General features: G+C 44.9%; 1 protein-coding gene across 4 annotated transcripts; it reads left to right on the forward strand.

The window, feature by feature from the left end:
* Positions 1-21,862, forward strand: tjap1 (tight junction associated protein 1 (peripheral)). Of its 4 annotated transcripts, XM_079695767.1 has the most exons (10): positions 1-43; positions 1,140-1,280; positions 2,623-2,651; positions 2,740-2,901; positions 4,154-4,220; positions 4,412-4,441; positions 13,239-13,346; positions 16,776-16,859; positions 17,157-17,750; positions 18,349-21,862. In XM_079695767.1, the coding sequence occupies exons 2-10, from the start codon at positions 1,161-1,163 to the stop codon at positions 18,772-18,774; spliced, it is 1,620 nt and encodes a 539-aa protein (XP_079551893.1). In that variant the 5' UTR covers positions 1-43; positions 1,140-1,160; the 3' UTR covers positions 18,775-21,862. The 4 variants fall into 4 exon arrangements, with proteins under 4 accessions (XP_079551893.1, XP_079551894.1, XP_079551891.1 ...); XM_079695768.1 differs by lacking the exon at positions 4,412-4,441; XM_079695765.1 differs by lacking the exons at positions 1-43; positions 1,140-1,280 and adding an exon at positions 1,401-2,054.
* Positions 21,863-25,669: the final 3,807 nt, after the last annotated feature.

A 25,669-nucleotide genomic window follows, 5' to 3' on the forward strand; every position in this document is an offset into this window, starting at 1 on the left:
CAGGTGTTTCTGTGGATGAGGTCAGGAGCAGCTCACCTTTCAGGTACGCCGAGTCATGGTTACTGAGGTTTCAAAATAAAAGCTCTGTGTTTTCATTTAGGAGAACACACCTTAGTAAGCTAGCACGTTAGCTCTGCCCTGTGCTAACGCTGACATGCTAACGCTGACATGCTAACACTGACATGCTAACGCTGACATGCTAACGCTGACATGCTAACACTGACATGCTAACACTGACATGCTAACACTGACATGCTAACGCTGACATGCTAACGCTGACATGCTAACACTGACATGCTAACGCTAACACTAACCCCACTCAGATCAATAGAGCTGAACTTCCTGTTCTGGAAACTAATTCAGATCGATGAGACGCCTGAGGCACACACACACACACACACACACACACACACACACACACACACACACACACACACACACACACACACACACACACAGCTTCCCCTACACACACACACACACACACACACACACACACACACACACACACACACACACACACACACACACACACACACAGCTTCCCACACACACACACACACACACACACACACACACACACACAGCTTCCCCTACACACACACACACACACACACACACACACACACACACACACACACACACACACACACACACACACACAGCTTCCCCCACACACACACACACACACACACACACACACACACACACACACACACACACACACACACACACACACACACACACACACACACACACACACACACACACACACACACACACACACACACACACACACAGCTTCCCCTACACACACACACACACACACACACACACACACACACACACACACACACACACACACACACACACACACACACACACACAGCTTCCCCCACACACACACACACACACACACACACACACACACACACACACACACACACACACACACACACACACACACACACACACACACACACACACACACACACACACACACACACACACACACACACACACACACACACTCACAGTCACTCACACACCCCCCCCTCTCTCTCTCAGTCCTCAGTGGTGCGTAGGAGCTGCAGGATGGCGGGTGTTTGTCTCTTCTGACTCTTGTTGTTTTGCTGCAGGACGACGACAGGAAGTTGACGATGACGAGCGCCCCCCCGTCCAGGAAGCCGTACCGCAAGGCGCCGCCGCAGCACCGGGAGACGCGCCTGCCCCCCCCCCTGCAGGACGCCCTTCCCCCCCCCCAGCCCGACTCCTCTCAGGTAAACCTTCCCCCCCCCCTCCCCAACACAGATCTTCCCCCCCCCACCGCTCTCTGACAGCGACTCCAGCCTGGAGCTCTGCAGCCGACAGAGCAGACAGCGACATGGCTCCACGAGTCAGTGCCGTCCACCCGCATGCAGCCCCCCCCCGTCCTGAGGCTCGTCCCCCCTCCCCAAAGCTTTACGCTGCCAAAGAGCATCCTAAAGCAGCCGGGCGACGTCAAGAAGGCAAAGGCTGTGGAGCTGCTGGACGCCAGGGGCGTTTCCCTCCAGCGACCCCCCCCCTGCATGCAGCGCTCTGCCCTGCACCGCTCTGCTCCCCCCTCTTCCATGCGGCGGCGCTCTTCCCACCCCCCCCACACCTCGGACCGCAGGATTAATTTCCTGCAAGAGAAGCTGCGGTTCTCCAACTTCTTGGACGAGATCACCAGCAGCGTGCTAAGCCCCGCCCACCTGGAGCTGCTGGGCAGAGGAAGCCCCACCCCCCAGCGGGGAAGCCCCGCCCATCTGGAGCTGCTTGGGAGAGGAAGCCCCACCACCCAGCGAGGAAGCTCCGCCCCCCTACGGGGAAGCCCCGCCTCAAATAGAGGAAGCCACACCCCGAAGACAAGAAGTCCCGCCCCCCACAGGAAGCAGGATGGGGGGGCAGACCAACAGAGTGACATCAGAGAGAGGGTGGGGCATGAACAGGAAGTGCTGAGGGGGAACAGAGCAGAAAAGATGGAGGACACACACAAACACACACTTCCTGTTTCTGATCAGCCAGACATCAAGGTGGGTGGAGCAGGATGTGATGGGAGAACTGGTTCCAGCCCTGGGGGGGGGGGGGGGTCCGCCCTCTGGGGGGGTCACTGGTTATTTAGAGCAAATGACCCTCTGATTGACAGGCGGCTCTCTTCCAGTGACATCACGGATAGGAAGTGGTAGTACCGCCGTATGGCCAGTAATAATATGTGCCTCGGGGGGGGGGGGGTCGAGAGAGACCAGTCTGCGGAAAAAACTGATGTTATATCTGTTAGAGTTATTGCGATTTGATTGGATCTCAGCTGCTGAACCATCGATTTTACTGACCATTGATCAGCTGAGAGGAAACCCCGCTGCATGCTGGGAGAGGAAGTTTGTCATCGATATAGAAACAGGAAACTGTCATGTGATCAGTCAAATTTCTTGTTATTGATGTATTTATTGAACAGTTATAACAGTTACTTATTCAAATCTTTAACAAGTGTGTGTGTGTGTGTGTGTGTGTGTGTGTGTGTGTGTGTGTGTGTGTGTGTGTGTGTGTGTGTGTGTGTGTGTGTGTGTGTGTGTGTGTGTGTGTGTGTGTGTGTGTGTGTTTCAGGAGGCGTTGTCAGACTCAGAGCGCATCAGGTGAGGCCCCCCCCCCCCCCCCCTTGAAGCTCTTCATGTTTTATTACAGCTCTCAGTTCCTCTGACCTCTGACCCCCCCGTTACCCAGAATGCTGCAGCAGCAGAACGAGGATCTGCAGCGCCGCCTCTCTCTCTCGTCTCATAGGATGGAGGCCATGGAGGCGGAGTTTGACGGCAGCCGTCACTACATGGAGGCGGAGCTTAGCCGCACCAGAGACGACCTGGACAAGATGAGGGACAAGTTCCGCAGGTCAGGAGTTCACCTCAACTCCTCCTCCTCACTAACTCCTCCTCCTCACTAACTCCTCCTCCTACTCCTCACTAACTCCTCCCCCTCTCCTCCTCACTAACTCCTCCTCCTCACTAACTCCTCCCCCTCTGCTCCTCCTCACTAACTCCCCCCTTCTCAACTCCTCCCCATCTCCTCCTCCCCCTCACTAACTCCTCCCCCTCTCCTCCTCCTCTCCTCCTCCTCACTAACTCCTCCCCCTCTGCTCCTCCTCACTAACTCCCCCCCTTCTCAACTCCTCCCCATCTCCTCCTCCCCCTCACTAACTCCTCCCCCTCTCCTCCTCCTCACTAACTCCTCCTCTTCCTCCTCCTCACTAACTCCTCCCCCTCTCCTCACTAACTCCTCTCCTCCTCACTAACTCCTCTCCTCCTCCTCACTAACTCCTTCCCCTCTCCTCCTCCTCCTCCTCCCCCTCTCCTCCTCCTCATTAACTCCTCCCCTCTCTCTCCTCACTAACTCCTCCCCTCTCCTCTCCTCCTCACTAAATCCTCTCCCTCTCCTCCCCCTCCTCACTAACTCCTCCTCCCCTTCTCCTCCTCGCCCTCTCCTCCTCACTAACCCCTCCCCTTTCCTATCCCTCTCACTAACTCCTCCCCCATCACTAACTCCTCCCCATCTCCTCACTAACTCCTCCCCCTTTCCTCTCCTCCTCCTCACGAACTCCTCCCCCTCTCCTCTCCTCCTCCCCCTCTCCTCCTCCTCCTCACTAACTCCTCCCCCTCTCCTCTCCTCCTCCCCCTCTCCTCCTCCCCACTAACTCCTCCCCTCTCCTCTCCTCCTCCTCACTAGCTCCTCCCCCTTTCCTCTCCTCCCCCTCTCCTCCTCCTCACTAACTCCTCCCCCTCTCCTCCTCACTAACTCATCCCCCTCTCCTCCCCCTCTCCTCTCCTCCCCCTCTCCTCCTCCTCACTAACTCCTCCCCCTCTCCTCCCCCTCTCCTCTCCTCCTCCTCACTAACTCCTCCCCCTCTCCTCTCCTCCTCCCCCTCTCCTCCTCCCCCTCTCCTCCTCCTCACTAACTCCTCCCCCTCTCCTCTCCTCCTCCCCCTCTCCTCCTCCTCACTAACTCCTCCCCCTCTCCTCCTCCTCACTAACTCCTCCCCCTCTCCTCTCCTCCCCCTCTCCTCTCCTCCTCCCCCTCTCCTCTCCTCCTCCCCCTCTCCTCCTCCTCCTCTTCTCCTCCTCACTAACTCCTCCCCCTCTCTCCTCAGATTGCAGAACAGCTACACAGCGTCTCAGAGAGCCAATCAGGATCTGGAGGAGAAGCTCCACGCTCTGGTAACCAATAGGATTCATGACACTGTGTTGGAGTGATGATGTAATGACAGAGGGGGTTCTGGGTAATCTTTATTCTCTGGTTGAACTTCCTGTCTGTGAGTGATGATGATGTTGCTCTTCATCTTCCTCTCTGTTCTCATGCTGCTCTGTGACGGATCACTCCTCTTCATCTTCCTCCTCCTCTTCATCAGGCTGCTGTCAGCCAGACATGGGTTCATGCAGTTGGGTTTCATTCATCTTCCTCTTCCTCCTCCTCCTCTTCCTCCTCTTCCTCTTCATCAGGCTGCTGTCAGCCAGACATGGGCTGAAGTCGAATAGTCCGTTTCTCTCAGGAACCTTCCTGACTGAGCGAAGCAACCCCTCAGTGACCCCCCTCAGTGACCCCCCTCAGTGACCCCCCTCAGTGACCCCTGCTTCTCTAACTCAGTGCAGCCATGAGAAGAGCTGGTTCTCTAACTCAGTGGTTCTCTCACTCAGTGGTTCTCTAACTCAGTGGTTCTCTAACTTAGTGGTTCTCTCACTCAGTGGTTCTCTAACTTAGTGGTTCTCTCACTCAGTGGTTCTCTCACTCAGTGGTTCTCTCACTCAGTGGTTCTCTCACTCAGTGGTTCTCTCACTCAGTGGTTCTCTCACTCAGTGGTTCTCTCACTCAGTGGTTCTCTAACTCAGTGGTTCTCTAACTCAGTGGTTCTCTCAGTCAGTGGTTCTCTCACTCAGTGGTTCTCTAACTCAGTGGTTCTCTAACTCAGTGGTTCTCTTACTCAGTGGTTCTCTCACTCAGTGGTTCTCTCACTCAGTGGTTCTCTCACTCAGTGGTTCTCTCACTCAGTGGTTCTCTCACTCAGTGGTTCTCTCACTCAGTGGTTCTCTAACTCAGTGGTTCTCTCACTCAGTGGTTCTCTCACTCAGTGGTTCTCTCACTCAGTGGTTCTCTCACTCAGTGGTAGGTTCCCCCTGTCCAGTACAGCGCTGCACCATCAGAGTCTGATTTATTAAAACATCAACATGAGAAACTCTTAAAGCTACATTTCACATGTTTAGAATCCATCACTAGATTCATGGCAAACCAGTTTCAACATCACGCACTAACACTGAGACGACATCAGCTGCATTGAACTGATCTTTTTAATAAGTTGTACAATGTAGTGAGAAACTTGGGCTTGAGCTTCACGGAGGATCTTTGTGGCAACTGCAGTTATTACACTGCGCGTTTTGAAATATGTGTAACTCTGTTCATATAAAAAAATATATTTATTTTGGGGCGTGGGAAAAAAATATGAGCATTTTATGAGCATGGGATTTTGACCTCTCATATAAACATATGCATAATGCTGCGCTATACTCTGCGGCCACACGCCGTTGCCAAGCAACGCCTATTGTTTAGGTGTCCTTTGATAAGCAGGCAGTCATATCATTAGCTATCATTAGCTAGAACTAGCTAGATCTGATAGATTTGGACATATACGCGAGTGAAGTGTAACCGGACGCGAGAGAGATCAGGTCAGCTGCTGCTGACGGAGAACACGCAGCTCTGCATGATCACAGCTCCCCCGCTGTGACGGACCGTTGAGTGGAGCAAAACACACTAAGAGTTAGACCTAACACACTTAGCTAGTTCATCTACTCTGGAACTAGCTAAACTAGTTATACATATGTGTATTCTTTACTGTCGGGTCATTTATTACAGTTTCAGCGAGCTGCACGAGACTGACGGTCTGTCAGGAGAGGGAGAGGAAAAGAGAGCACCCCGTTTATTGTTCCCATGTTATCACCCAGAGTCACTGTGAACCTTAATATCCAGAGTTACTGTGAACCTTAATATCCAGAGTTACTGTGAACCTTATTATCCAGAGTCACTGTGAACCTTAATATCCAGAGTTACTGTGAACCTTATTATCCAGAGTCACTGTGAACCTTAATATCCAGAGTTACTGTGAACCTTATTATCCAGAGTTACTGTGAACCTTATTATCCAGAGTTACTGTGAACCTTAATATCCAGAGTTACTGTGAACCTTATTATCCAGAGTCACTGTGAACCTTAATATCCAGAGTTACTGTGAACCTTATTATCCAGAGTTACTGTGAACCTTATTATCCAGAGTTACTGTGAACCTTAATATCCAGAGTTACTGTGAACCTTAATATCCAGAGTTACTGTGAACCTTAATATCCAGAGTTACTGTGAACCTTATTATCCAGAGTTACTGTGAACCTTAATATCCAGAGTTACTGTGAACCTTAATATCCAGAGTTACTGTGAACCTTATTATCCAGAGTTACTGTGAACCTTATTATCCAGAGTCACTGTGAACCTTATTATCCAGAGTTACTGTGAACCTTAATATCCAGAGTTACTGTGAACCTTAATATCCAGAGTCACTGTGAACCTTAATATCCAGAGTTACTGTGAACCTTAATATCCAGAGTTACTGTGAACCTTAATATCCAGAGTTACTGTGAACCTTATTATCCAGAGTCACTGTGAACCTTAATATCCAGAGTCACTGTGAACCTTAATATCCAGAGTCACTGTGAACCTTAATATCCAGAGTCACTGTGAACCTTAATATCCAGAGTCACTGTGAACCTTAATATCCAGAGTTACTGTGAACCTTATTATCCAGAGTCACTGTGAACCTTAATATCCAGAGTCACTGTGAACCTTAATATCCAGAGTCACTGTGAACCTTAATATCCAGAGTCACTGTGAACCTTATTATCCAGAGTTACTGTGAACCTTAATATCCAGAGTCACTGTGAACCTTAATATCCAGAGTCACTGTGAACCTTAATATCCAGAGTTACTGTGAACCTTAATATCCAGAGTTACTGTGAACCTTAATATCCAGAGTTACTGTGAACCTTATTATCCAGAGTTACTGTGAACCTTAATATCCAGAGTCACTGTGAACCTTAATATCCAGAGTTACTGTGAACCTTAATATCCAGAGTCACTGTGAACCTTAATATCCAGAGTTACTGTGAACCTTAATATCCAGAGTCACTGTGAACCTTTGAAGAAAGTAGTCAATCTAATATTAGATAGATAGAGATAGACTAGAGATAGACTAGAGATAGAGATAAACTATAGATAGAGATAGACTAGAGATAGAGATAGACTATAGATGGAGATAGACTAGAGATAGACTATAGATAGAGATAAACTATAGATAGACTAGAGATAGAGATAGACTAGAGATAGACTAGAGATAGACTAGAGATAGAGATAGACTAGAGATAGACTAGAGATAGAGATAGACTAGAGATAGACTAGAGATAGAGATAGACTAGAGATAGAGATAGACTAGAGATGGAGATAGACTATAGATAGACTATAGATAGAGATAGACTATAGATAGAGATAGACTAGAGATAGACTATAGATAGAGATAGATTATAGATAGAGATAGACTATAGATAGAGATAGACTATAGATAGAGATAGACGATAGATAAAGATAGACTATAGATAGAGATAGACTATAGATAGAGATAGACTAGAGATAGAGATAGACTAGAGATAGAGATAGACTAGAGATGGAGATAGACTATAGATAGACTATAGATAGAGATAGACTATAGATAGAGATAGACTAGAGATAGACTATAGATAGAGATAGATTATAGATAGAGATAGACTATAGATAGAGATAGACTATAGATAGAGATAGACGATAGATAAAGATAGACTATAGATAGAGATAGACTATAGATAGAGATAGACTATAGATAGAGATAGACTAGAGATAGAGATAGACTAGAGATAGAGATAGACTAGAGATAGAGATAGACTATAGATGGAGATAGACTATAGATAGACTATAGATAGAGATAAACTATAGATAGACTAGAGATAGAGATAGACTAGAGATAGAGATAGACTATAGATAGAGATAGACTAGAGATAGACTAGAGATAGAGATAGACTAGAGATAGACTAGAGATAGAGATAGACTAGAGATAGAGATAGACTATAGATAGACTAGAGATAGAGATAGACTAGAGATAGAGATAGACTAGAGATAGAGATAGACTATAGATAGACTAGAGATAGAGATAGACTATAGATAGAGATAGACTAGAGATAGACTATAGATAGAGATAGATTATAGATAGAGATAGACTATAGATAGAGATAGACGATAGATAAAGATAGACTATAGATAGAGATAGACTATAGATAGAGATAGACGATAGATAAAGATAGACTATAGATAGAGATAGACGATAGATAGAGATAGACGATAGAGATAGACGATAGATAGAGATAGACTAGAGATAGAGATAGATTATAGATAGAGATAGACTATAGATAGAGATAGACTATAGATAGAGATAGACTATAGATAGAGATAGACGATAGATAGAGATAGATTATAGATAGAGATAGACGATAGATAGAGATAGACTAGAGATAGAGATAGACGATAGATAGAGATAGACTAGAGATAGACTAGAGATAGACTATAGATAGAGATAGACTAGAGATAGACTATAGATAGAGATAGACGAAAGATAGAGATAGACGATAGATAGAGATAGACTAGAGATAGACTAGAGATAGACTATAGATAGAGATAGACGAAAGATAGAGATAGACGATAGATAGAGATAGACTAGAGATAAAGATAGACGATAGATAGAGATAGACTATAGATAGAGATAGACTAGAGATAGACTAGAGATAGACTATAGATAGAGATAGACTAGAGATAGACTAGAGATAGACTATAGATAGAGATAGACTAGAGATAGACTATAGATAGAGATAGACTAGAGATAGAGATAGACGATAGATAGAGATAGACTAGAGATAAAGATAGACGATAGATAGAGATAGACTATAGATAGAGATAGACTAGAGATAGACTAGAGATAGACTATAGATAGAGATAGACTAGAGATAGACTAGAGATAGACTATAGATAGAGATAGACTAGAGATAGACTATAGATAGAGATAGACGAAAGATAGAGATAGACGATAGATAGAGATAGACTAGAGATAGAGATAGACTAGAGATAGAGATAGACTAGAGATAAAGATAGACTATAGATAGAGATAGACGATAGATAGAGATAGACTAGAGATAGACTAGAGATAGAGATAGACGATAGATAGAGATAGACTATAGATAGAGATAGACGATAGATAGAGATAGACTATAGATAGAGATAGACTAGAGATAGACTATAGATAGAGATAGACTAGAGATAGACTAGAGATAGAGATAGACTAGAGATAGACATAGACTACAGATAGAGATAGACTATAGATAGAGATAGATTATAGATAGAGATAGACTATAGATAGACTATAGATAGAGATAGACGATAGATAGAGATAGACTATAGATAGAGATAGAGATAGATTAGAGATAGACTATAGATAGAGATAGACTATAGACTAGAGATAGACTATAGATAGAGATAGACTAGAGATAGACTATAGATAGAGATAGACTATAGATATAGATAGACTAGAGATAGACTATAGATAGAGATAGACTATAGACTAGAGATAGACTATAGATAGAGATAGACTAGAGATAGACTATAGATAGAGATAGACTATAGATATAGATAGACTAGAGATAGACTATAGATAGAGATAGACGATAGATAGAGATAGACGATAGATAGAGATAGACTATAGATATAGATAGACTAGAGATAGACTATAGATAGAGATAGACGATAGATAGAGATAGACTAGAGATAGACTATAGATAGAGATAGACGATAGATAGAGATAGACGATAGATAGATAGAGATAGAATATAGATAGAGATAGATAGAGATAGACGATAGATAGAGATAGACTATAGATAGAGATAGACGATAGATAGAGATAGACGATAGATAGAGATAGACTATGGATAAAGATAGACTATAGATAGAGATAGACTAGAGATAGAGATAGACTATAGATAAAGATAGACTTGAGATAGACTAGAGATAGATTATAGATAGAGATAGACTATAGATAGAGATAGACGATAGATAGAGATAGACTAGAGATAGACTAGAGATAGACTAGAGATAGAGATAGACGATAGATAGAGATAGACGATAGATAGATAGAGATAGACTAGAGATAGACTAGAGATAGACGATAGATAGAGATAGACGATAGATAGATAGAGATAGAATATAGATAGAGATAGACGATAGATAGAGATAGACGATAGATAGAGATAGACTATAGATAGAGATAGACTATAGATAAAGATAGACTTGAGATAGACTAGAGATAGATTATAGATAGAGATAGACTAGAGATAGAGATAGACGATAGATAGAGATAGACTAGAGATAGACTAGAGATAGACGATAGATAGACGATAGATAGAGATAGACGATAGATAGAGATAGACGATAGATAGAGATAGACTAGAGATAGAGATAGACTAGAGATAGACGATAGAATAGAGATAGACGATAGATAGAGATAGACTAGAGATAGATTATAGATAGGGATAGATTATAGATAGGGATAGACTATAGATAGAGATAGACTATAGATAGATTAGAGATAGACGATAGATAGGGATAGACTATAGATAGAGATAGACTATAGATAGAGATAGACGATAGACTATAGATAGGGATAGACTATAGATAGAGATAGACTAGAGATAGAGATAGATTATAGATAGAGATAGACTAGAGATAGACGATAGATAGAGATAGACTAGAGATAGAGATAGACTATAGATAGAGATAGATTATAGATAGAGATAGACTATAGATAGAGATAGACTATAGATAGAGATAGACTATAGATAGAGATAGACTATAGATAGAGATAGACTATAGATAGAGATAGACGATAGATAGAGATAGACGATAGATAGAGATAGACTATAGATAGAGATAGACTATAGATAGAGATAGACGATAGATAGAGATAGACTATAGATAGAGATAGACTATAGACTAGAGATAGACTATAGATAGAGATAGACTATAGATAGAGATAGACGATAGACTATAGATAGAGATAGACTATAGATAGAGATAGACTATAGATAGAGATAGACTATAGATAGAGATAGATTATAGATAGAGATAGACTATAGATAGAGATAGACGATAGATAGAGATAGACTAGAGATAGAGATAGATTATAGATAGAGATAGACTAGAGATAGACGATAGATAGAGATAGACTAGAGATAGAGATAGACTATAGATAGAGATAGATTATAGATAGAGATAGACTATAGATAGAGATAGACTAGAGATAGAGATAGACTATAGATAGAGATAGACGATAGATAGAGATAGACTAGAGATAGAGATAGATTATAGATAGAGATAGACTATAGATAGAGATAGACTATAGATAGACTATAGATAGAGATAGACGATAGACTATAGATAGAGATAGACTATAGATAGAGATAGACTATAGATAGAGATAGATTATAGATAGAGATAGATTATAGATAGAGATAGACTATAGATAGAGGTAGACGATAGATAGAGATAGACTAGAGATAGATTATAGATAGAGATAGACTAGAGATAGAGATAGATTATAGATAGAGATAGACTATAGATAGAGATAGACTATAGATAGAGATAGACTATAGATAGAGATAGAGATAAACTAGAGATAGAGATAGACTATAGATAGAGATAGACTATAGATAGAGATAGATTATAGATAGAGATAGACTATAGATAGAGGTAGACGATAGATAGAGATAGACTAGAGATAGATTATAGATAGAGATAGACTAGAGATAGAGATAGATTATAGATAGAGATAGACTATAGATAGAGATAGACTATAGATAGACTATAGATAGAGATAGACGATAGACTATAGATAGAGATAGACTATAGATAGAGATAGACTAGAGATAGAGATAGACTAATAGAGATAGATTATAGATAGAGATAGACTATAGATAGAGATAGACTAGAGATAGAGATAGATTATAGATAGAGATAGACTATAGATAGAGATAGACTAGAGATAGAGATAGACTAGAGATAGAGATAGATTATAGATAGAGATAGACTATAGATAAAGATAGACTATAGATAGAGATAGACTATAGACTATAGATAGAGATAGACTAGAGATAGAGATAGACTAGAGATAGACGATAGACTATAGATAGAGATAGACTAGAGATAGAGATAGACTATAGATAGAGATAGACTATAGATAGAGATATATTATAGATAGACTAGAGATAGAGATAGACTATAGATAGAGATAGACTAGAGATAGACTATAGATAGAGATAGACTATAGATAGAGATAGACTAGAGATAGAGATAGACTATAGATAGAGATATATTATAGATAGACTATAGATAGAGATAGACTATAGATAGAGATAGACGATAGGGATCTTTTGACTATTCAACTGCAACCAAGGGTTCATGCAGTTGGGTTTCAGTCATCTTCCTCCTCATCCTCCTCCTCTTCTTCCTCCTCCCCATCCTCCTCCTCCATCATCATCTTTCAGTCCTCATATATATTCATTAGTATTTGTTAGGATTAATATACTTTCATATATAAAGTATATATATTTAGGGTTAGTATACTTTCATATATAAAGTATATATATTTAGGGTTAGTATACTTTCATATATAAAGTATATATATTTAGGGTTAGTATACTTTCATATATAAAGTATATATATTTAGGGTTAGTATACTTTCATATATAAAGTATATATATTTAGGGTTAGTATACTTTCATCTATAAAGTATATATATTTAGGGTTAGTATACTTTCATCTATAAAGTATATATATTTAGGGTTAGTATACTTTCATCTATAAAGTATATATATTTAGGGTTAGTATACTTTCATCTATAAAGTATATATATTTAGGGTTAGTATACTTTCATATATAAAGTATATATATTTTATTTTGAATTTATTTTAATGTATTTGGTAAAGTGAATGTAGCCCCGCCTCCTGCCAGCCCCGCCTGCTGATTGGCTGCCTGATCTGTGATTGACAGCTGTTTAACGCTGTCTCCTCTCAGCTACGGAAGGTGGAGAGGGACAAAAAGACGATGGACCAGGAGATCGTGGAGCTCACCAACAAACTGCTTGACGCCAAAAACTCCATCGACCGCCTGGAGGAGCTCAACGTGAGTACAAGTACACGCAGTACACATAGTAAACACAGTACACACTGTACAATCTGTACACACAGTACACACTGTACACACTGTACACACTTTACAATCTGTACACACTGTACACCAACACAGTACACACTGTACAATCTGTACACACAGTACACACTGTACACACAGTACACACTGTACAATCTGTACACAGAGTACACACTGTACACACTGTACACACTTTACAATCTGTACACACTGTACACCAACACAGTACACACTGTACACCAACACAGTACACACAGTACACCAACACAGTACACACTGTACACCAACACAGTACACACAGTACACCAACACAGTACACACTGTACACCAACACAGTACACACTGTACACCAACACAGTACACACAGTACACCAACACAGTACACACTGTACACCAACACAGTACACACTGTACACCAACACAGTACACACAGTACACCAACACAGTACACACTGTACACAAACACTGTACACTACACACAGTACACCAACACAGTACACCAACACAGTACACACAGTACACCAACACAGTACACACTGTACACCAACACAGTACACACTGTACACCAACACAGTACACACTGTACACCAACACTGTACACTACACACAGTACACCAACACAGTACACCAACACAGTACACACAGTACACCAACACAGTACACACAGTACACCAGCTTAGTACACCAACACAGTACACACTGTACACCAACACAGTACACACAGTACACCAGCACAGTACACCAACACAGTACACACAGTACACCAACACAGTATACACTGTACACCAACACAGTACACACAGTACACCAACACAGTACACCAACACAGTACACACAGTACACCAACACAGTACACACTGTACACCAACACAGTACACACTGTACACCAACACAGTACACACAGTACACCAACACAGTACACACTGTACACCAACACAGTACACACAGTACACCAACACAGTACACACTGTACACCAACACTGTACACTACACACAGTACACCAACACAGTACACCAACACAGTACACACAGTACACCAACACAGTACACACAGTACACCAGCTTAGTACACCAACACAGTACACACAGTACACCAGCACAGTACACCAACACAGTACACACAGTACACCAACACAGTATACACTATACACCAACACAGTACACACAGTACACCAACACAGTATACACTGTACACCAACACAGTACACACAGTACACCAACACAGTACACACAGTACACCAACACAGTACACCAACACAGTACACACAGTACACACAGTACACACAGTACACCAACACAGTACACCAACACAGTACACACAGTACACCAACACAGTACACACTGTACACCAACACAGTACACACAGTACACCAACACAGTACACACTGTACACCAACACAGTACACACAGTACACCAACACAGTACACACTGTACACCAACACAGTACACACTGTACACCAACACAGTACACACTGTACACCAACACAGTACACACAGTACACCAACACTGTACACTACACACAGTACACCAACACAGTACACCAACACAGTACACACAGTACACCAACACAGTACACACTGTACACCAACACAGTACACACTGTACACCAACACAGTACACACTGTACACCAACACTGTACACTACACACAGTACACCAACACAGTACACCAACACAGTACACACAGTACACCAACACAGTACACACAGTACACCAGCTTAGTACACCAACACAGTACACACAGTACACCAGCACAGTACACCAACACAGTACACACAGTACACCAACACAGTATACACTATACACCAACACAGTACACACAGTACACCAACACAGTATACACTGTACACCAACACAGTACACACAGTACACCAACACAGTACACCAACACAGTACACACAGTACACCAACACAGTACACACTGTACACCAACACAGTACACACTGTACACCAACACAGTACACACAGTACACCAACACAGTACACACTGTACACCAACACAGTACACCAACACAGTACACACTGTACACCAACACAGTATACACTGTACACCAACACAGTACACACAGTACACCAACACAGTACACCAACACAGTACACACAGTACACCAACACAGTACACACTGTACACCAACACAGTACACACTGTACACCAACACAGTACACACAGTACACCAACACAGTACACACTGTACACCAACACAGTACACACAGTACACCAACACAGTACACACTGTACACCAACACAGTACACACAGTACACCAACACAGTACACACTGTACACCAACACAGTACACACTGTACACCAACACTGTACACTACACACAGTACACCAACACAGTACACCAACACAGTACACACAGTACACCAACACAGTATACACTGTACACCAACACAGTACACACAGTACACCAGCTTAGTACACCAACACAGTACACACAGTACACCAGCACAGTACACCAACACAGTACACACAGTACACCAACACAGTATACACTATACACCAACACAGTACACACAGTACACCAACACAGTATACACTGTACACCAACACAGTACACACAGTACACCAACACAGTACACCAACACAGTACACACAGTACACCAACACAGTACACACTGTACACCAACACAGTACACACTGTACACCAACACAGTACACACAGTACACCAACACAGTACACACTGTACACCAACACAGTACACCAACACAGTACACACTGTACACCAACACAGTACACACAGTACACCAACACAGTACACACTGTACACCAACACAGTACACCAACACAGTACACACTGTACACCAACACAGTACACACAGTACACCAACACAGTACACACAGTACACCAACACAGTACACACTGTACACCAACACAGTACACCAACACAGTACACCAACACAGTACACACTGTACACCAACACAGTACACCAACACAGTACACCAACACAGTACACACTGTACACCAACACAGTACACACTGTACACCAACACAGTACACCAACACAGTACACACAGTACACACTGTACACCAACACAGTACACACAGTACACCAACACAGTACACACAGTACACCAACACAGTACACACAGTACACCAACACAGTACACCAACACAGTACACACTGTACACCAACACAGTACACCAACACAGTACACACTGTACACCAACACAGTACACCAACACAGTACACCAACACAGTACACACTGTACACCAACACAGTACACACTGTACACCAACACAGTACACACTGTACACCAACACAGTACACCAACACAGTACACACAGTACACACTGTACACAAATTCTAAATTCTGACCTTTTCTAAAGATTTTGACTTATTTATTTTTTTATTCGGATTTTCTGAAAATGTCAAAAATGATCTGTGTCTGCAGGAGCGCTACAGGCAAGACTGCAACCTGGCCGTCCAGCTGCTGAAGTGCAACAAGTCACACTTCAGGAACCACAAGTTCGCTGATGTGAGTAGAGAGAAAGAGAGAGAGAGAGAGAAACAAAACAAAAACAACACTACTGCCCTGCTGTATAACTGTGTGTGTGTGTGTGTGTGTGTGTGTGTGTGTGTGTGTGTGTGTGTGTGTGTGTGTGTGTGTGTGTGTGTGTGTGTGTGTGTGTGTGTGTGTGTGTGTGTGTGTGTGTGTGTGTGTGTGTGTGTGTGTGTGTGTGTGTGTGTGTGTGTGTGTGTGTGTGTGTGTGTGTGTGTGTGTGTGTGTGTGTGTGTGTGTGTGTGTGTGTGTGTGTGTGTGTGTGTGTTGCAGCTGCCCTATGAGCTGCAGGACATGCTGAACAAACACATGAAGGGTCTCCCCGGCCCCCCCCAGGACCCGGACTGCCTCAGTCTGACGGACGTAGTCCCCACCTCAGTGATCGCTCGCGTCCTGGAGAAGCCGGAGCCCCTCCTCCTGAACTCGGCTCAGTCGAGCAGCTGCAGCCGGCCGGCCTCCGAGGACGTGTTCGTCCACGTGGACATGACGGGGGGGGCGCAGCAGAACGGGTCCTGCAGTCTGGGGGGGGAGTCAGGGGGCGAGGAGGCGGGGGGGGGGGCTCCGTCCATCGAGAAGCTGAACCCCTACCCCCCCCCGCCGCCCCCCCACCCTCTGTACCCGGGCAGGAAGGTGATTGAGTTCTCCTCCGACGACAAGGTGAAAATCCCCAAAAACTCCCCTCTGCCGAACTGCACCTACGCCACGAGGCAGGCTATCTCTCTCAGCCTGGTGCAGCAGGACGAGGGGCGAGCGAGCCCCGCCCACTCCTGCTCCTCGGGGGGGAAGCGCCGCTCACCCCCCTCCCAGAGAGACGCTGCCAGTGAGCCGCTGAGCAACCAGTCCAGCCCCTTCAGCAGCCCCCCCCAGGTAAGATCTCTAATAATGTTGTTAATGCACCTTACTGCAGACCCCCCCACGTAACATATCACTTGTACACTCTACTGCAGACCCCCCCCAGGTAACACATCACTTGTACACTCTACTGCAGACCCCCCCCAGGTAACACATCACTTGTACACTCTACTGCAGACCCCCCCCAGGTAACACATCACTTGTACACTCTACTGCAGACCCCCCCCAGGTAACATATCACTTATACACTCTACTGCAGACTCCCCCCCCCACGTAACATCTCACTTGTACACTCTACTGCAGACCCCCCCACGTAACATATCACTTGTACACTCTACTGCAGACCCCCCCCAGGTAACACATCACTTGTACACTCTACTGCAGACCCCCCCCAGGTAGCATATCACTTATACACTCTACTGCAGACTCCCCCCCCCACGTAACATCTCACTTGTACACTCTACTGCAGACCCCCCCCAGGTAACATATCACTTATACAGTTGTTGTTAATACACTTTGCTGCATTGGAAGCATGTCAGCTGTCTGGTATGTGTTGTGACGCAGGGCGAGGGTCTCTGATGTCATGATGTGTTATATGTATTTGACCCCCCAGGCCCCCAGCCTGCTGCCCAGCTCCAGCTCGGAGGAGGACCTCCTGGCTAACTGGCAGCGGATGTTTGTGGAGAAGATGGCGCCGGGCTGTCAGAGTGGGGGGGGGAGAGGGGGGTACTCTGACGGGGAGGAGGGGTCGATTAGCTGGACCCCCAGCAGAGGATCCAGCATGGACACTGACACAGAGGGCGGGGGGGACACGCCCGTCCCCATGGCAACAAGCCCCGCCCCCCAGCCCCCTGAGGAGGAAGAGGAGGAGGGGCGGGACGTCCTCCCCCAGGACCTGCCCGTCATCACGCCCCCCCGCCTGATAGACCCCGTGCCCCCCCTGCGCCCCCCCCGCAGCCCCAAGAGGATGGGGGTGCATCACCTAACCCGCAAAGACAGCCTGACCCGAGCCCAGGAGCACGGCACGCTGCTGGACTGAGGCCCTTCCCCCTCCGAGGCCCCGCCCCCACGGAGCCCCCTCCTGAGGCCCCGCCGCCCCACTGAGGCCCCACAGGAGGAAGCCATGTGTGTGTGAGAGATTTCAGAGTACATGTACACCACACAAATATCTCTGTGTGTGCATAGCCGCGGGAAGCCATTTTACTTAAGGGGTGCGGTAAATTGTCAACGGGGGGGGGGTGTTATCCTCGCTGCGGGGACACGGTGGACCTCTGTCGCCTGTCAGCGCAACTTCAATGATGCTGTTGAAAAACACATTAAAGTGTGTGTGTGTGTGTGTGTGTGTGTGTGTGTGTGTGTGTGTGTGTGTGTGTGTGTGTGTGTGTGTGTGTGTGTGTGTGTGTGTGTGTGTGTGTGTGTGTGTGTGTGTGTGTGTGTGTGTGTGTGTGTGTGTGTGTGTGTGTGTGTGTGTGTGTGTGTGTGTGTGTGTGTGTGTGTGTGTGTGTGTGTGTGTGTGTGAAGAACAGATGAGACACACATGGATACTCACACACACACACACGCTCTCAGTGCCTATCTCTCTCTCTCTCTCTGGACCTGCTGAAGGTCAGACTTTTATTTTGTCGTCTTCCTGTTTTCATTTGGCCGCCTGATTGGCCGCCTGCTGACCTTTGACCCTGCAGGGTTAGTTTTAATCATTATTAGCAGATTCTTTTATTATTGTTTGTGTGGGTTTGTTGTTGATTTGTTTTTGTCTCCACGCTACAGAAGCCTGTGAGGGCCAAACCAGGGAGGCAACATCATTACTATGATCATAGTAATAATGTTCGGCCCTCCTGAGCCTCTGTACTTCTTCTTCTTCGTTGGTGTGGCAGGTCGAATGTCCCACAGCTGTGATTGTGACTCACTGAGAATCACCGATTGTTTTTATTAACGAGTTTGTATTAAAGCGTCACTAATTATTCATCTTCAGACCAACAACAGACTGAAGCTTCTGGTGCATTATGGGAAATATGGGCTGTCAGAGTGCATGATGGGACACAGACGGATGAGGGACAAAACTTTATTGAGACGTTTAGAGTCGAACAAAAAACAGGCTTCAGAAACTCAGCGTTAGCTTCAGAGCGCCGCGAACAGCTGATGAATAAAAGAGCGTTCAACTGTCTGCAGCTGAATTATTCACACACACACACACACACACACACACACACACACACACACACACACACACACACACACACACACACACACACACACACACACACACACAGAGATAGATAGACGCACACACACACACACACACACACACACAGATAGACACACACACACACACACACACACACACACACACACACAGATGGATAGACACACACACACACACACACACACCTTCTTCTGTTATCAGCAGAACGTCTGGCTGCCGTTAAATTATTCACGTTTTTTTACGAGCCAGAAATGGGTCGCTAATACTTTAAAGTGTGTGTGTGTTTAATATTTCATACGAGTCATCAGACGAGGAGAGAACAGGAAGTCTGAAATGAGTGTGTGTGAGTGGTGCACTCTGGGTAAAAATAGCCTTTACATCTGCTCTGATGAAACTTTAATGGATTCTTCTTCTTCATGAATATAATAGCAGACGTCTCCCAGCCAAGGTCACCCTCCTCCTCCTCCTCCTCCTCCAGACTCAGTATTTAACTCCTCCTTCAGTCTGTCGTCGGGCAGTATTCGCTGTTGAACTGAGGCTTGTTATAATTAAATGAATTGAGGGTCTGTGTCCCAGCATGCACCTGGATGACGTCACACTGTTGTCTGCGATCAGGGGTGACCTGAACACTTCTTTATATAAACGTTCTCTACAGGAATTGACGCACCTGAAAAACTGCTGTTAAAAAAAAACGCTAATGCTAACACTGGGCTGGTTAGCTTGTGTGCTAGAAAGATTTAAAACTGGATAAGACGCTAACGATAAACAGGAAATGAATCAGCTGTTTCTGTTCTTCTGAAAAACAGCTGTCCAACATGGCCGCCAGGGACCACCTGAGGACTAATGCTGAGAGTTAGCTGACGGTTAGCTGACAGTTATCTGACAGGAAGCTGACGGTTATCTGACAGGAAGCTGACGGTTAGCTGACGGTTAGCTGACAGTTAGCTGACAGGAAGCTGACAGTTAGCTCACGGTTAGCTGACAGGAAGCTCACGGTTAGCTGACAGGAAGCTGACGGTTAGCTGACAGTTAGCTGACAGGAAGCTGACGGTTAGCTGACAGGAAGCTGACAGTTAGCTGACGGTTATCTGACAGGAAGCTGACGGTTAGCTGACGGTTAGCTGACAGGAAGCTGACAGTTAGCTCACGGTTAGCTGACAGGAAGCTCACGGTTAGCTGACAGGAAGCTGACGGTTAGCTGACAGTTAGCTGACAGTTAGCTGACAGGAAGCTGACGGTTAGCTGACAGGAAGCTGACAGTTAGCTGACGGTTATCTGACAGGAAGCTGACGGTTAGCTGACGGTTAGCTGACAGTTAGCTGACAGGAAGCTGACAGTTAGCTCACGGTTAGCTGACAGGAAGCTCACGGTTAGCTGACAGGAAGCTGACGGTTAGCTGACAGTTAGCTGACAGGAAGCTGACGGTTAGCTGACAGGAAGCTGACAGTTAGCTGACGGTTAGCTGACAGGAAGCTGATGGTTAGCTGACAGGAAGCTGACAGTTAGCTGACAGGAAGCTGACGGTTAGCTGACAGGAAGCTGACGGTTAGCTGACAGGAAGCTGACAGTTAGCTGACGGTTAGCTGACAGGAAGCTGACAGTTAGCTGACAGGAAGCTGATGTTAGCTGACCTTTAGATGACAGTTAGCCAGTAGTTAGCCTACAGGTAGCCGCGGTTAGCTGTGTGGCCCTGTGTGTTATTATGGGATGTTGGAGCTCTGATTGTAGCCCCTTCCCCAGGTGTTTGGCCTCTGATTGGCTCTGATTGTAGCCCCTCCCCAGGCGTTTGACCTCTGATTGGCTCTGATTGTTTCACTTCCTGTTGTAAATGCAGTCTTTAAAGAGAGACTGTTAAACTAATGATTTTATTTTCTCAATTTGTAAACGATGTATATTTTAAAACAAATAAAATATTTTAAACGAAGTTCAGACTTTATTTAAATCTCCTCTCTGTTGTTATTGTTATTGTTGTTGTTGTTTATCATGTAGTGTTGTGTATATTTATATATGTATAGTTGTTTTAATGTATATTTATATATGGAGCTTTTCATTAAGTTATTATTGATCTTTTCTTTGTTATTTCATTTTACACTTATTGTAATTCCTGAGCAATCAAGAGTTAATATAAACACACACACACACACACACACACACACACACACACACACACACACACAAAGAGACACACACACACAAAGAGACACACACACAGACACACACACACACACACACACACACACACACAAAGAGACACACACACACACACAAAGAGACACACACACACACAGAGACACACACACACACACACACACACACACACACACACACACACCTGCAGCATCAGACCTGTGTGTGTGTCTCTCTGTAGAGGTCTCTCAATACTCTAACTCCTCTCCTCGACTCCTATCCTCGTGTCTTAATCCCGCACACAGGAGATGCGAACGGAGTAGTCGAGGAGAGGAGCCAAGGAGAGAGGAGTCGAAGAGGGGAACCGAGGAGAGAGGAGTCGAGGAGGGGAACCGAGGAGAGAGGAGCCGAGGAGGGGAGCCGAGGAGAGAGGAGGGGAAGCAGCAGGCGGTTAGAGAAATGAGAACTCCTCTCCTTTGAGCGGTCATTTTAAAGAGACGTCCATTAATGATGAAAGGAGCAGTGGCGACTGGTCATTAGGGGCACAGCCCCCCCTAGTGTCAGCAGAAAGTATTACAAATAATGATTACAAAAAAATGCACAAATAAAAAATATATATACATAAAATATATTTAAAGATCTTGTTTAATCATCTGATTCGTCTCATTGCTGTTTTAGTCTGTGTTCTTCTAATTAGTGTCTACAGTGTGTGCCTATTGAGCTGCTTAGAGCCATGTGGGACAAAACCCCACCATGCCCCTCCCTCTCCCTGTCTAAGTGAACGGTGACTGTAGAAACTACACTGCACATGCTCAGAGTCTTTTCCTATTCAATGTGTGGCAAAAAAATAATGACCACAGGGGCACTGAGCTGCCATCCCCACCATACGTCAACTCATCATTCAGAGCTGATTGGCTGTAAGTACGTGTGCCACGAAAAGTGTGGTGTGTGAAGAGGAGGAGAGAGACGCGTCCTAAAACCAGGAAGTAAGCTGCGCATGGGTTCCCTCCACAAATAGCAATGAGATTCCTCCATAGGAGAAAACAGCTCCAAATAAGATCTGTGGGAAACGTACCTGTTTGATAAATGCACGTTTTGTTCAGCCGGATAATATCCACATGTCTACCCTACTTTTATCATTTTCGAATCATAAATCTATCGATTAGATTTATGATAGACTTTTGAAACTACAAGAAGATAAGGAGGACTTTTACAAACAAGTAATAGAGATGTTTGTCCAGAAGGATAGGCAAATGGACTTCATCTTCAAGTCAAGGTAAGGTGTTCTCTCTTAGTAAGACCACCATTTTCAATAAAATGGTGGTCTTACTAAGAGAGAACAATTCAATATTGAAATGATACAATTACATTTTTTGGGTATCCTTCTGTTGAACTCTCTGTTTAAAATTAATCGAGGCATTAGACCAAAAAAGCTTTTGAAAATAATATTATATTTTGATTTAGGTCAAAATATTATATTTGTAAACCTGAAGAGTCAGAGGCTCAACAGCCTGACCCTCACTGACCCTCACTGACCCTCACTGACCCTCACTGACCCTCACTGCAGAAGCTTATAGACATCTAGTTTTCTGTGCCCCCCCACTTTAGTACATATAGAAACACCACTGGACAGGAGGCACAGCAGCCATCTGTCTGATGGACAGATGTGTTCATGACCACTTATATATAGTTACTTTGATTCATTCACAGTGACACACACACACACACACATATATATATATATATATATATATACAGTGGGGGAAAAAAGTATCTAGTCAGCCACCAATTGAGCAAGTTCTCCCACTTAAAAAGATGAGAGGTCTGTAATTCTCATCCGAGGTATACCTCAACTATGAGAGACAGAATGAGAAAAAAAACATCCAGAAAATCACAGTGTCTGATTTTTAAAGACTTTATTTGTAAATGATGGAAAATAAGTATTCGGTCAAAAACAAAAGTTCATCTCAATACTTAGTTATAAACCCTTTGTTGGCAATGACAGAGGTCAAACGCTTTCTGTAAGTCTTCACAAGGTTTTCACTGTTGCTGGTATTTAGGCCCATTCCTCATGCAGATCTCCTCTAGAGCAGTGATGTTTTGGGGCTGTCGCTAGGCAACACGGACTTTCAACTCCCTCCAAAGATTTTCTATGGGGTTGAGATCTGGAGACTGGCTAGGCCACTCCAGGACCTTGAGATGCTTCTTACGAAGCCACTCCTTCGTTGCCCGGGCGGTGTGTTTGGGATCATTGTCATGCTGAAAGACCCAGCCACGTTTCATCTTCAATGCCCTTGCTGATGGAAGGAGGTTGTCACTCTAAATCTCACGATACATGGCCCCATTCATTCTTTCCTTTACACGGATCAGTGGTCCTGGTCCCTTTGCAGAAACACAGCCCCAAAGCATGATGTCCCCCCCCCCCATGTTTCACAGTAGGTGTTCTTTGGATGCAACTCAGCATTATTTCTCCTCCAAACACGTCTAGTTGAGTTTTTACCAAACAGTTCTATTTTGGTTTCATCTGACCATATGACCTTCTCCCAATCCTCTTCTGGATCATCTCAATGCTCTCTAGCAAACTTCAATCCTCTCTATTTACTGCATTCTTTCTCATCCTGTCTCTCATAGTTGAGGTGTACCTAGGATCAACATTACAGGCCTCTCATCTTTTTAAGAGGGAGAACTTGAACAATTGGTGGCTGGACTAAATACTTTTTTGCCCCACTGTACATACACTCTCCAGGAGCAGAGAGGAGAGAGGAGAGATCCAGGAGGAGAGAGGAGAGAGGAGAGAGGAGAGATCCAGGAGGAGAGAGGAGAGATCCAGGAGTAGAGAGGAGAGAGGAGAGATCCAGGAGGAGAGAGGAGAGATCCAGGAGCAGAGAGGAGAGAGGAGAGATCCAGGAGTAGAGAGGAGAGAGGAGAGAGGAGAGAGGAGAGATCCAGGAGCAGAGAGGAGAGAGGAGAGATCCAGGAGTAGAGAGGAGAGAGGAGAGAGGAGAGATCCAGGAGCAGAGAGGAGAGAGGAGAGATCCAGGAGTAGAGAGGAGAGAGGAGAGATCCAGGAGCAGAGAGGAGAGAGGAGAGATCCAGGAGTAGAGAGGAGAGAGGAGAGATCCAGGAGTAGAGAGGAGAGAGGAGAGATCCAGGAGGAGAGAGGAGAGATCCAGGAGGAGAGAGGAGAGAGGAGAGATCCAGGAGCAGAGAGGGAGAAATCCAGGAGTAGAGAGGAGAGAGGAGAGATCCAGGAGTAGAGAGGAGAGATCCAGGAGTAGAGAGGAGAGAGGAGAGATCCAGGAGTAGAGAGGAGAGAGGAGAGATCCAGGAGTAGAGAGGAGAGAGGAGAGATCCAGGAGCAGAGAGGAGAAATCCAGGAGTAGAGAGGAGAGAGGAGAGATCCAGGAGCAGAGAGGAGAGATCCAGGAGGAGAGAGGAGAGAGGAGAGATCCAGGAGGAGAGAGGAGAGAGGAGAGATCCAGGAGGAGAGAGGAGAGAGGAGAGATCCAGGAGGAGAGAGGAGAGAGGAGAGAGGAGAGAGGAGAGAGGAGAGATCCAGGAGCAGAGAGGAGAGAGGAGAGAGGAGAGAGGAGGGATCCAGGAG

This window comes from Notothenia rossii (assembly GCF_949606895.1).
Source record: "Notothenia rossii genome assembly, contig: scaffold_123, whole genome shotgun sequence".
Lineage (NCBI taxonomy): Eukaryota > Metazoa > Chordata > Actinopteri > Perciformes > Nototheniidae > Notothenia > Notothenia rossii.